At 36.2% G+C, this 13326-nt stretch overlaps 1 protein-coding gene across 1 annotated transcript in view; it reads left to right on the forward strand.

Moving 5' to 3' along the window:
* Positions 1–5703: 5703 nt before the first annotated feature.
* The window catches only part of LOC144444770 (uncharacterized), a 39544-nt gene continuing 31921 nt past the window's right edge, over positions 5704–13326 (forward strand). The window contains exons 1-10 of the mRNA XM_078134302.1: positions 5704–5941; positions 7266–7437; positions 7850–7977; positions 8080–8379; positions 8970–9077; positions 9405–9761; positions 10210–10344; positions 10750–10911; positions 11393–11620; positions 12627–12789. Of these exons, the coding sequence (XP_077990428.1) occupies positions 5704–5941; positions 7266–7437; positions 7850–7977; positions 8080–8379; positions 8970–9077; positions 9405–9761; positions 10210–10344; positions 10750–10911; positions 11393–11620; positions 12627–12789 (1991 nt within the window). The remainder of the gene's footprint in view (positions 5942–7265; positions 7438–7849; positions 7978–8079; positions 8380–8969; positions 9078–9404; positions 9762–10209; positions 10345–10749; positions 10912–11392; positions 11621–12626; positions 12790–13326) is intronic.

The raw sequence follows: 13326 nt of genomic DNA on the forward strand, positions 1-13326 counted from the left end.
CCGTAGAATTTGTCAGATTCCATGAGACAGACGTACGTATGGTAGATAGATTGTTGATGGACAGGAAGGCAGTGTAATAGTCAGGACCCTGACTTTCTTTTTCTTTACTTTATTTAAGAGTCAATGAATGTTGTTCCAAATCAAGAACCATTTGTTAGTAGAGCAGAAGGTACCTCCCTTGATCTGACGTGGACATTTGAAGGACGTGCACCTTTACTTATAAGTATATCCTTATATTTGAATGATTCAATAATTGCCCATGGGGATATGTTGGTGAGAGATGGTAGTGGTGACCACGAAGACCTATCTGCACGCTATTCTGTGTCTTGGAATGCAATTAGTCAAGAATACACAATCACAGTTAACCCACTTTTAAATTCAGACCAGGGAATATGGGCAATCGAATCATATTCAGGCACGCATTCATTATTTGACAATGTTATTATCCAAGTTGAAGGTACGTGCACTTGATTAAAATGTTAACTCCCGTGAGAATTAGCTTATTCGAGAGGCTTTTTTGATAGTAATATAAATTACGTCATCGAATCGTTATACCAGGTTTGAGTTCAGTCAATTACAAGTGTTGGTAAAGTGTGCTTCAGTAGGTACAATAATGCGAGTACCTTTTTAAATATGCAGTAAAATACACCTAAACACGTATTACCTCAACCTGTCCTCCTTTAAACCACCACTTGGAATTGACTGAACTCAAAGCTTATTATTATTATTATTATTATTATTATTATTATTATTATTATTATTATTATTATTATTATTATTATTATTATTATTATTATTATTATTATTATTATTATTATTATTATTATTTTAATTTCTTAGAAAACGCACTACACATACGTCACAGTGCGATGTACAGAAACTCTAAAAAGAATATGCAAAAATTCAAAATACACAATGCAAGTGGTAGGGTAAAGAACACAGTCCTGCGGTGAAATAAATGTACAGCAAAGCAAAAACGAATCAATGATAGTACATATTAAAAAGATAGGTTTTCAAACCGCGTTTAAAAGACTCAACATTCCTTGCAGTACGAATCTCTACAGGTAACATATTCCACAGTGATGTATTCAGATATACCTAATAAAGGATCAGATGACGTAATTTATGATACGATCAAATTTTGAAATGGTCAGGAAATTCCTACTATGCAATCAACTGTAAGACAATGTCAGAAGAAAATTGAAAAAATTATCGACATCAGCATTATACTGGAATGTGGTTTTATAAGTATTTTCACTTGATGAGTAAAACGCTTAAACTCAGCTTAAAACTTACAAAGCGAATATGTATTAAACGAAACTGTACACGTTTTGCTAATTTTCAACGATGATTCTTTATTGCAGTGATTTTCCCAGAAGCGAGTCAAAGCTATTAAATGAACTATCAACATCAATGAGTCTGACCACAAGGTTTCATGTTGAGATAGACACCATAAACACAAACATCACTTACAATGTGTGGGCTTTGTATTTAGTTAATGACATATGTTTATGTTTATTCACCCATCATAAGAGAAAGAAATAACATTGAAAGCATACAATACACGCACTGTGTGCAAAATTGTATTAGAGCGGGTGAGAGGCTAGAAAATAGTTACAAATTAACTAATCTAACCTAGCTACTCAAATCAAATTAACACATTCTACCAACTTTCATTGGCTGCTGACTGTGGATTTTGTTTGAACTTCAACAGATTATAGTAGTCACTGTTTATATTTTAACAAAATACATATCCTGCATGATGTATCTGTATGTTTGTGTGTTATCTTTATGGTGTCTATCTCAACATGAAACCTGGTGATCAGGCTCATTGACCTTGATAGTTCATTTTATAATTATAGCTTTGACTTGGTTTCGGGAAACGAACTGTAATTTACAAAAATATTACACTCGTCATTGTGAGGGAAACCCAAATCTCAGGAAGGATCCATCTACATTTGATGGAGTAAAGGGTCATTACTTAAAATATTTTTGAAGAAGATTACTATGGTCATCTATGAATTTTCTACGTTGAGTTTTATATAAAATCATATTATGTTCTTTTATTTTGATTTAACAATGATAACTTAAATGTTTGGAGAAATAAAATGGGATATTTGCCCGTTATTTTCTTTCAAATATCAACAATGCTAACTCAAGTGTTCATTACTATTTGTTAGATCGACTTTGTTTTCCTCGAAATTTATGCCATTATGAAGGAAAATGTGTGGATGATGACAGTGAAATGTTTGGATATCGCTGTGAATGTGTCGCGCCCTTCTACGGGGATAGATGTGCTAATTGTAAGTTACGAATTCCTTATTAAGTAAATCTAATATCCGATATCTCGTCTGAGACAGTGAAAACAGCTTTATAAGCTAGGCTGATAATTACTACAATTGATATAGACATTGGTCATTTTCCTTTTATACATTGCTAATTCCACATACCGCACATCATTGGTATATTAAATAAGTTAACATTATATGATATCACTACAGCTTACTCAGGAGTGCATATATGAATGACGTCATTTTTTATCCTCTGGGATATTACTTCATTGGCAAACGAAGTTTACACAAAATGCGTTGAGTGAAGTGATCTAAGATATGGAAAACATTTCTTATATCAGTAGACTGTCAACAGTCGTTCGTGCCTTTTTTGCTACGTTTTATCTAAAACTAAAGTCGTCGCATCGCTCCGATCCGGAGTAAACTATAACCGCGTACTGATTATTTAGCAACTTCACAGCAGCGAGTGCCGGAAGCACGAGCCTACGGCACTCACATTTTCCTACCAGTACGCGTTAGTATTCAGTGCTACGGAGCGAGGCGACGACTTTATTTTAGATGATACGTAGCAAAAAGGCACGAACGACTGTCGACAGTCTGGAATATCATGTGTAATTATACTATGTGTGTATTTTTATATACCTAGGGGGTGGTGATAATTATCTACTCTTTGACATACTACGTCCATTCACCTCTGATTTCAATGACCCCGAGTCACAGTATTATAAAGCCGTTGAAAACTTGATTATAAATGCGGTAAGTGATATTTTTGACAGAATCTATGATCAAATAGTTTTCGTATTCATACCATACAGATTCCCCTCAGGATATAGATGACATCAGGAATGTGTTGTTGTGACGTCATTATTGCAAAACTTAAAAGGGGAACGACACTCCAGACACTGTTAAAAGTATTTCCATAAACGTTGGGTTATGAAGAGTTGTTTCATGATTTCAGATCACGTAATTTTCGCTATAAGACCCATGATGCACCACGGAAAAAAAGAGGTGAAAGAGAGGTTAAATTGAGAGTTTCTTGTTAATGGAGCAAAAGTCATAATAATATGATATGATATCATGAAATGACTCGCCAGATTCCAGAGTTTATGAAAAATGCTTTTATTTCCTGGAATGGCATTCGCCTTGAAGCTCACCTAATGAAATGTATGAGTCATAATATTAAATTGCATCATTGTTACTCGTTTAGATGCATGATACTTGGATGATGAAATAGGCCAGCTCAGAATCTGCTAGTTGTTGTCTGAGCTTGTCATTCGCTTCTGACATCAGATGAGTGTGGGATGTTGAAAGGAGTGAAGTATCATCTATTTGAACGGTTTCTTTGTTAGCACGAAGTGGCTATTGAATAAGACATTGCAGAACAGATAGTCGGGGTTTAATATAATGGTCAAATATTAGAATAATTTAACTATTCGCAGTTTCACAACTGTTATTACTCCTAGACCCGACACTGGACATCCAGTGGTCTTTACACTGTCAAATAGTGTAAGCTTGTTGTTGAAGTGGTTTTAACTGTCACTACATCAATGTCACTGTGTCGCTTATTTCCTCGGTTGCACTGCTCTGAAATACGAGTCCATTTTGCTAATTACGTAATTATTCGGATTATTCGACAGACTACGGAGATATTCCACTCCTCAGGTGTCAATGGTGTTTATGTCGTAAAGTTCGCGTAAGTATGATACAAAAATAACATGCGTGCTGTGTGTGTGTGTGTGTGTGTGTGTGTGTGTGTGTGCGCGCGCGCGCGCGTTTGCTTCATGGAGTACTAATCGATATCGCACTCAAATCAGAATGTTGTGACGAACTAAATGATGCTAACCAGGTTGATTGAACTCTAATATGTTAAATCACCCCCCCCCCATCACGTGATAGAGGAAAATTGGCTCAATGTTCTATTGATTATCAATAAAAATATGGAGAAATCCTGATTTATAGCTAGAGCAGACTCCTTGCCATTGGAGGAAGAAAGTAATTCCAGATTGTCTATTATTCTGCTAGGTATAGACCAATCATATTAAAATTTCTAAGTGTTTGAGCCAGTAATTACACATGGCTAGTGTTTAGTGTCCCCGAAGGGAGGACTGTTACAATGTATCCATCCATCCATCCATCCATCCATCCATTCATCCGATTTGAATCAAATCTGCCACAAAAGTGATAAATCATATGATACATGCATACCACATTTTGTCAACATATGCAACGTTGGTCCTTACAGGAAATAACAGTTATTGAATGAGTTAATATATCTGCCAATGTAACCTTGAATCGTCTTTAACTCTACCTTCTGTAGACCTGGTGAGAGTCCTGGCGTCACAGCAGTACACGTTATGTTGGACTTTCAATCCTTCAAACGCTCAGTACTTTCTGAAGATATCTTGGGACAGTTCTTGGATGCAATCGATACAACATTAAGTGAATTTGGACTGGATGTTGTCAGGGAAAGTGTCTCCGTGTTAGAGCCAGGTGACTACTTTTACATGACTCTTACATTCTACAAGATATTCCTATGTTGAACATCAACATCAGCGATCCATTTCCCAACACAGCTGACATACAACTTTGAACAATATATAAAAAAATATATACACAAACTCTGAAAGCAACGGATAGAACATTTCTGGTGAGGGCCATGGAAATAGTTTGTGAAAATAAAGCCCCATCCATATACATGTACATTTCTAATCTATTCAATAATATCGTCTTATTTTTGCTATCGGAGTAGTATATGTAACATTGACGAGTCTATCTCTATATCTCCTACACTAGGTTCCTGCAACGCTGAATTTACTTTAACACCCGGCAGTGTTGTGGTTATTGATACCCTTGACCTGACCCCTCCAACATCACAAGATCAAGTCTGCAACATTACGATTAGGAATGACGCTGATCAGTTTATTCTTCTCTCCTTTGAGACATTTAAAATGGACGCTATTGTTAGAATCATTGAGAACAATCGTGTATTGGGAGACCTTCGTGGATCTTTCAGCTCCAAAGTGTTTGTATCAGATGAATCAGAGATAGTGATTACTTATACAGGTGCGGCCATTCTCGATAGTTTCTTTTCACAGTTCCGAGCCAAAGCCTATGACATCACAGGTAAGTTCTTTTGTTTCCAAATCCCGGTTGTAGCACATTTTTGAAATAACAAGACGTGGTTCAATGGTTTAAAACTCTAATGTAGTTCTTAGGAATTACATTACGCTGTTATACTTAATTAAATTCATTCTTACGTGTCCATGCTTGTTCACTCCTAGTCTTGTTAAGCGCTGTATCTGGCGTTTGTGGAATGATATGATATGTGACGTGGCATGACGTGACGTGATCTAGGGGTGAATACATGGATATTTTTCGTATATGCTAATTTTCAGATAAGTCTTTCCTCTTGATGACCGACGACTCTCCTGCAATATCACGAGTGTTTCTTGGTGCAAGTGAAATCGTGAAAGACGTAATATTGCCGTCATATTTATATGACAACAATGATTTCCTTGGAAGTCCACTTGCAGCTGATATAGATACTGAAAATGGGTGGTTGTATTGGAGTGATAGAAATCACAGTCGCATAGCTCGTGCAATGGTCACTAATGGTAGTCGTGAAGACGCTGTCGTTGAGAACGTTCCAGGTAAAATACAGCTAAAATGATGTAGGCTTGGTGTTTCACTCATGAAACAAGACATTTATTACACACCCTCAGATAAATTATAATGCAAAAGAAACAATTACATATTTTTTCAGATGAGATAGTGAGTGTCTAGTTCAGGTAGTTATGGTTTCCATCGTTTTCCATATGGTCTGTGTGTTATTGGTTTCTTCTCATTAGATGTACAAGCATTACAGATTGGAAGAACAGTTTTATATTCTACTATTTCTTGTGAGACTTCACAATTTTCGCGATTTTATTATTATTTTCTAATAATGCATAAAGACAAAAGTTCAGGGTCGACAATGAAAAACTATGTGGGGATGGGTAACCAGAACCAAACAATATTTTGTGTTTACTGCACTGTGAAAGAATAGCAATGGTTATCATTGTTCAATGTGTGATTGGGCAAAAGATCCTGTTGTTTTTGTTGCGTCTCTGTTGTTGTCAGTTTAGAATCGAAATATGTCTATCTTTGTGTCAAAACGTAATGTGCCATGAGTGAAACACCAAGCCGACATCATTTTAGCTATAAAACCTTTGCTACTGGTGTTTGTGAAGTTCTTTGGGGATGCTCCTTCTGTACGTAGTCCCATTTAGAATCGATGACATTTTCTGTTCGAGCTGAACTTGAAGAAGGGGTGCCGAGTATCGTTTATTTCTCGAAATACCTCGACATATTAAACCTATTCTGCCACAGATTTTCCAATTGCATAAATGTATGTCAGGAATGTGTAAACTGTTCAAGAGAATTTTGTGAAAGAAGTAGCGAGTTGTTACTTAACGTTGGTTGGATGCGAAACAATTCTACGACAGATCTTAAGGTAAATACAATAAACAGAAAGAGAGCCCAGTTTCTCTATTCACTATAAACGTAGTTTAATGGTGTGCAAGACTATGATTATGCTTGGTGTCCTTTCCCAATCATATCACTACCTGTAGGTGGCGCTATAAAATATCCATCCCAGGCTAGTACTTGGAAACACTTGACAAATGTACTCTTAATAACGATTTTAATCCGTATTCTCAAAAAGTAACAAAATGCAGTGGGTTACCCACGATTGATCACATATGGCTTTCTTGATTGTAAACATACAGAAATCAAGATAAAATTAAACCACTACAGCTTTCTATTTACTTATCTTTCAAACTCATTTTCTTGATTTTCAGTCTATGAGAATTGAGACTAATACAACATATCCTTTTAAAGTATAAACTAATGAGGCACTATGTAATTAACATACGTAGGGTAGCGAATGTTTAAGTCTGTCGATCGGTGACTGACTTCTCATTTTGCCTCCGACAGAAACTTATGCACTGGCTGTCGATATGATATCGAGATTGATATTTTGGGTTGATAATGGCAGAAGAACATTCGAAGTAATGTCTCTGGACGATCCATTGAACAGTCGAACTGTTTTGCTATACAATCCTGACATTGAATACGTTCATAATATCATACTTGATCCACTGAACGGGTAAGTGGACCTTGATATTATCTCTTTTATCGACACGGATGAGTGAAAACTTGTGCTGAAAGAGATAGAAAAAGCCAAAACACTTACTCAACTTTACAGTTCTTTATTATTCATTATCACACTTTATTCACAGTCGAATTCCAATGGGTACATTTTTGATATTGGTCGAACCATCACATCACGTCCAACTTGTATATCTTACATGTCCGTATCTCATTGAGTATAGTTATAGTCATGGTATACAAAACAGTTTTTGTCAGCCTTTGTATCTCTGTGTGCGTCTGTATGCTGGGGTTTGAAACTGTCTGAATTATAAATCACTATTAAGGAAGGGATACTACATGTATGTCACTATTGGATTATCTCTTGTAACAATATTTGATTTGAACTTGTTTAAAATATATTGTTTTAGGTATGTTTTTGGAACAAGCAACGGTTATGTATTGTGGCGATCACAAATGGATGGTGACCAGAACAGTATTACCTTCCTTCTCAGTGACGAGAGAAACACAATCAGCGCCCTAAACATCGACCACCACGGTAAGTATGATCTTTCAGTTGTGTTTATTATCTTCAAATATAAATTGTAATTTTGTTATAACACCATGAATCATATCTAAATTTTATACATTCTTCTTACAGAACATCTCATTTATATCCTGGACGCGTATAGAGGCCGCATAAACTCTTGTGACAAAGATGGTTTGAACCTGCAAGTTTATCTCCGTTTCTCAATGCCAGGCGGTATGCCTTATATTCAAACCACAGAACTGGAATTAGATGCAGACAACTTCTATTTCAGTGATGTAGAAAGGGGCATTTATCGTGTTAGCAGACAGGATAGATCCACTGGCACGGTAACGGCCGAACAACTCATAGCTGCCCCATCGTCAATTTACATACATGAACTAAGGTTGTTTAAAAGCTCCAATAATGTTGTTGGTAAGTAATATTAGGAATGTCTATATAATAGCTAGGTAGGTAGGCAGGCTAGGTAGGCAGGTTAGATAATTAGCTAGGTAGGTAGATAGGCAAGTAGAAAGGAACTTCAAGATAGGTAATGGGGGAGGTGATGTATGCATGTATGTATGTATGTATGTATGTATGTATGTATGTATGTATGTATGTATGTATGTATGTGTGTGTGTGTGTGCATGTGTGTGTATGTATGTATGTATGTATGTATGTGTGTGTGTATGTATGTATGTATGTATGTATGTATGTATGTATGTGTGTGTGTGTGTGTATGTATGTATGTATGTATGTATGTATGTATGTATGTATGTATGTATGTATGAAACATGTAAAGAACTAGAAGAGCAGTTCTGTATATATGCAAAGCCAACACATTTTCTGACGATCTGTCGAAGTTACGGTAGTGTATATGTCAAGAGCTAAAATGGAACTACTGCCACAAAGTATGGCCGCTAGTACTGGTTATATTGACATTGACTGCATTACGTAGTACTTGTCCAATTGTATCAATTTGGTTTAGTGAGTCACATCTCAGAAGTATTACGTTATTTTCATAGGTACCAACGATTGTACATTACAACAAGGATTGTGTAGTGGTAACCAGTTATGTATACCAATTCCAAGTGGGCATAGCTGTGTCAACGTAACAGGCAACATAGATCCAGGTAGGACTTGTAAATCCAAAACACAGATTTCCTGGACTGTGTCAAAGAGAATACTATTAGCAAAGCATTGCATTTCCAGAAGTACAACTCGTGTGTTGAATTGTGTGTTGTTTTTGTGTGTGTAATCACCAAATACTTATATAATGATTCAGTCATTACGGGCAGTTCATATCAAGGCTAAATCTGAAGTGAATATGAATGACTGTTTTGTTATTTCAAGAATAGCAAAGTATTTCCTGGTGTACTATCAACGCTAAATATCAATGTAGCTCTATATACAAATGACTATTACATACATTGTTTTGTTTTCTCGTTACCCCAACACAGTGCCTTCAACTTGTGGTGGTAGCATCTACATTGGAACCGAAGGTAGCGCAATTCTGACGTCACCCAATTACCCAATGTCCTACTCAAATAACCAACTCTGTATTTGGTATATATCAAGTAGTCGCTCTAAATATCTATCGACCATTTTCTTGAATTTCGACACTGAGGAATGCTGCGATCATCTAATCGTTGGATCTGGAAGCGATCCGTATAGCCATGACACAAGAGCCTTGATTTTATCAGGCGATAGTTCGCCTCCTGAATGGATGGCTGATGAAAACGAGATTTGGTTAGCTTGGTTCTCTGATGGAAGTGTTGTGGAAAGTGGATGGCAGTTGATGATCATGGCGATCGACGGTTAGTAAAATAAGGGATAGTTGAATAGGCGATAGGAAAGCGAGGCTGTGTGTATGTATGTGTGTGCGTGTGTACGTATGTATGTATGTATGTATGTATGTATGTATGTATGTATGTATGTATGTATGTAATTATGTATGCATGTGTGTGTGTGTGTATGTGTGTGTGTGTGTGTGTGCCAATTACGTGTTTGTCTGTCTATTAGTCTGTTGGGTTTCTTTTCTTTTTGTAGCTGTATTTAGGTGTTTTTTTCATTTTCCAACTTTGCGATCACGCGGGAGGGGGGGGGGTGTAGCCTAACATTTGTAATGTTCAAGTTATGACAGCGTGGTCATTTTTCATAGACATAACAATCTATTTACGAAATATTACTTTTCAAAGTCTGAGTTTATTTTTCTCTTACCCTGTATTCTCAATTGTTATAAACATTGTGTCTTTTGTATTTCAGTCTACAGTCCGCCAAGTTGGCAATGCCCAAGTCATGAGTTTACGTGCCGAAATGGAACACCACAGTGCACACCATCATATACAGTTTGCGATGGTTCTTATGACTGTTCTAACGGAAATGATGAACAGCTATGCTGTACGTATAATACATATTTAGTTTTGTCTTTTTTTTCGAGATTGTAAATAGATGTCAAATTTCTTTAAAAATTGATTAGAGATGAAATAAAATATTGATAGGTTAATATGCACTGGTATCATCAAACATGAAGGCCTTACTAGTTGTAATTGGGTCGGCATTTTACACGAATTTATTTTTCATCATTATTCTTATATATTTATTATTAATGTTAATGTTGTTGTTGTTGTTGTTGTTGTTTGTTGTTGTTGTTGTTGTTGTTGTTGTTGTTGTTGTCCACAATGAATTATGTATGATCGCCATATTACTGAATTATGGAGATCAGTGGCTATCAGCATCCCACATGTTAATTCCACAGAATATCTTTTAGAGGAGATCATTTAATGCTAACACGTTCCCTTTCAGATTTAAACCAGGGCACGGACATTCCGTATTTGTCCACAACCACATATCCATATTGTTCATATCATGAGTGGCTTTGCAACAATGGCTTGCAATGTGTAACAAATGACAAACTATGTAACGGTATTATTGATTGCTATGATCACAGTGATGAGGAACAATGTGGTGAGTAGCATGCATGGTGATATTCAACTTTTAGTGATAGAAAATAGAAACAAATTTATCCCAAATATTTAGATACCAACGTTACAAGATAAACTCGAAGAGACTACCGTACTGAACCGCGTTAACGACCTGCGCGCTTCCATTATAACCTCTTCTCAAAGTGTAGGTGGGCACTCATTCAGGCACACCTCGGTTGGTTGAAACCTGGATAACAAAAATGCAAACTCGTGTACTTCCCATTCCATTCCATTAATGCATTAATGCAAGTCTACTTTCATACCATTAATGCAAAGCAAATTTCATGTTTTTCATGACGTATAAAGTAATTAATATTATCATTGTGGACATATCTATGACTGTAGCTTCCATATTTCTTGATTATTGTTAGTGTGTTTAACCCTTTATTTTCCTCTTCATTCGATATTTCATTTAGAATTATACAGAAAATCTTAATGTTTTTTTTATGGCATTTCACATGCAGACGTTGCTAGATCAATATTGCTGGCCGATCAGATGAACATATATCAGGTAGATTTGAATTCACCTAACTTTGAATATACCGCCCTACCATTGAGTGGGATGAGAAATATAGTTGCGGTGGACTTCGATTATGTGGACAGAAAGGTATATTGGACGGATGTTGAAAATGACTACATCTATAGAGCTCCATTGAATGGAGGTTACCACGAAACACTTGTGAATGTTGATGGTGAGTCTCCAAGAGTCTCTTTAGTCAGGTGGAAGTTTAGGTAAACTACAAACGGTTGCATTCTAGCATCCAGTCAGTACAAAATCTGTGATAAGTGTGACCAAATGACACCAATATTAGTCCGATGAGATGAGTTGTGCCACATGCCAGCCCACAGTCATACATGTACTGCATGGAACCTTTTTCTTAGCAATTTTCCAACAAGACTGGTTGCATCCAATCAAATATAGCTATGCGGCTAAAGGTGTTAAAATGATGATGACGTCACAAACCGCAACACAAAAATGTTTTATTCAAATGTCCATTCCATATTATGTGGCACATTTTTGGACATCTTGAATTTTACCCTTCACCTTAACTTTCACGATCGCTTACCAGAATCGCAACATTTCTTGCATAAGCTTATCATAACTTCGTTACTAAATATGGCTATGGGAACGAGCAGAATCTACAGCTGAGGGCAGGATTGAGGGGGAAATGGGGAGGTGTCAGGAAGGGTTTCCGGGTACAAAGGGGGTAGGAACTTGACAATTGTAATGGTCTAAAATCGGACGTCTTGAAATATTTTTTTCTGAATGTCTGACTCTTTAAATCAAACTAAACTTCAAGAGGTCGTTTAAATTGTACTTTTACCAAATTTCTTTCTCAACACTGTGGTTTATGCTATGACAAATTACGTACACCAATTTCACATTGTATGTCGTTGCACACATGACCATTGTTTCGTTCCTGAATGTTACAAAGAAGCAAACGCACCGGAGTTATTCACGAGTTGTAACTATTAGATGGAAGGGCAAACAAAGGGACTTTTATAATAGTGAGGTACGAAGTCTTTTTCTGCAGCATCCCATTCAAAGCTGGCAAAACAAGCAAGGGAGTGGTGTAAACGAGTTGTAATGATGTGTGAACACTTTCGTGTAGCAATTAATTTTGCAATTGCAATCTCTGCAGTGGAATAAAATACTCTCCAAAAAGTATTACAAGTTTCTCTGTTTTCTTGCAATAGTGGCAGATGGCATGTTCCTTGATGGTATCAATCGAAAATTATATTGGACGGATACCAACATGGATAAAATAGAACGATCAAATTTAGATGGCAGTTATCGAGAGACTATCATATCTTCCAATTTGACGGAACCTCGTGCCATAGTACTGGATACAGAGAATGAGTAAGTATATAGAAATTTGCTCTTTGGGACATTGATATTTTGAAGATAAATTCCCACTCGGTTATTGTGTTCTGTGATGCATAGCTGTTTGTTTGTTTTTTGTTTGTGTTCATGTACGCGTACGTACGTATGTATGTACGTATGTATGTATGTATGTATTATTATTATTATTATTTAATTCTTAAAGAACGCACTACACATACGTCTCAGTGCATTGTACACAACAAAGTAAAAAAACACACAAAAAAACAACATAATTAATGTTCATGAAACAAAGGGAATTAAAATGCAGTCAATACTGATAAAAAAGAGATCGAGGTAAGAACATATCAAAAATAGTCTAAGAGCAAAAAAAAAAAAAAAATTAAAACAGAAATTCATGTCCAATTACGAATGAGGTCGAATATTAAAAGCCTTGGGAAAATATCATGAATGTACCTGTAAAATATGAGTTTAACAGAAATATTGCACAAAAAGATGCGTCTTCAAATGGCGTTTGAAACAATCAACCGTTTCGGCGGTGCGAATTTCTAGGGG

Source organism: Glandiceps talaboti, chromosome 13, assembly GCF_964340395.1.
Source record: "Glandiceps talaboti chromosome 13, keGlaTala1.1, whole genome shotgun sequence".
Taxonomy (NCBI): domain Eukaryota; kingdom Metazoa; phylum Hemichordata; class Enteropneusta; family Spengelidae; genus Glandiceps; species Glandiceps talaboti.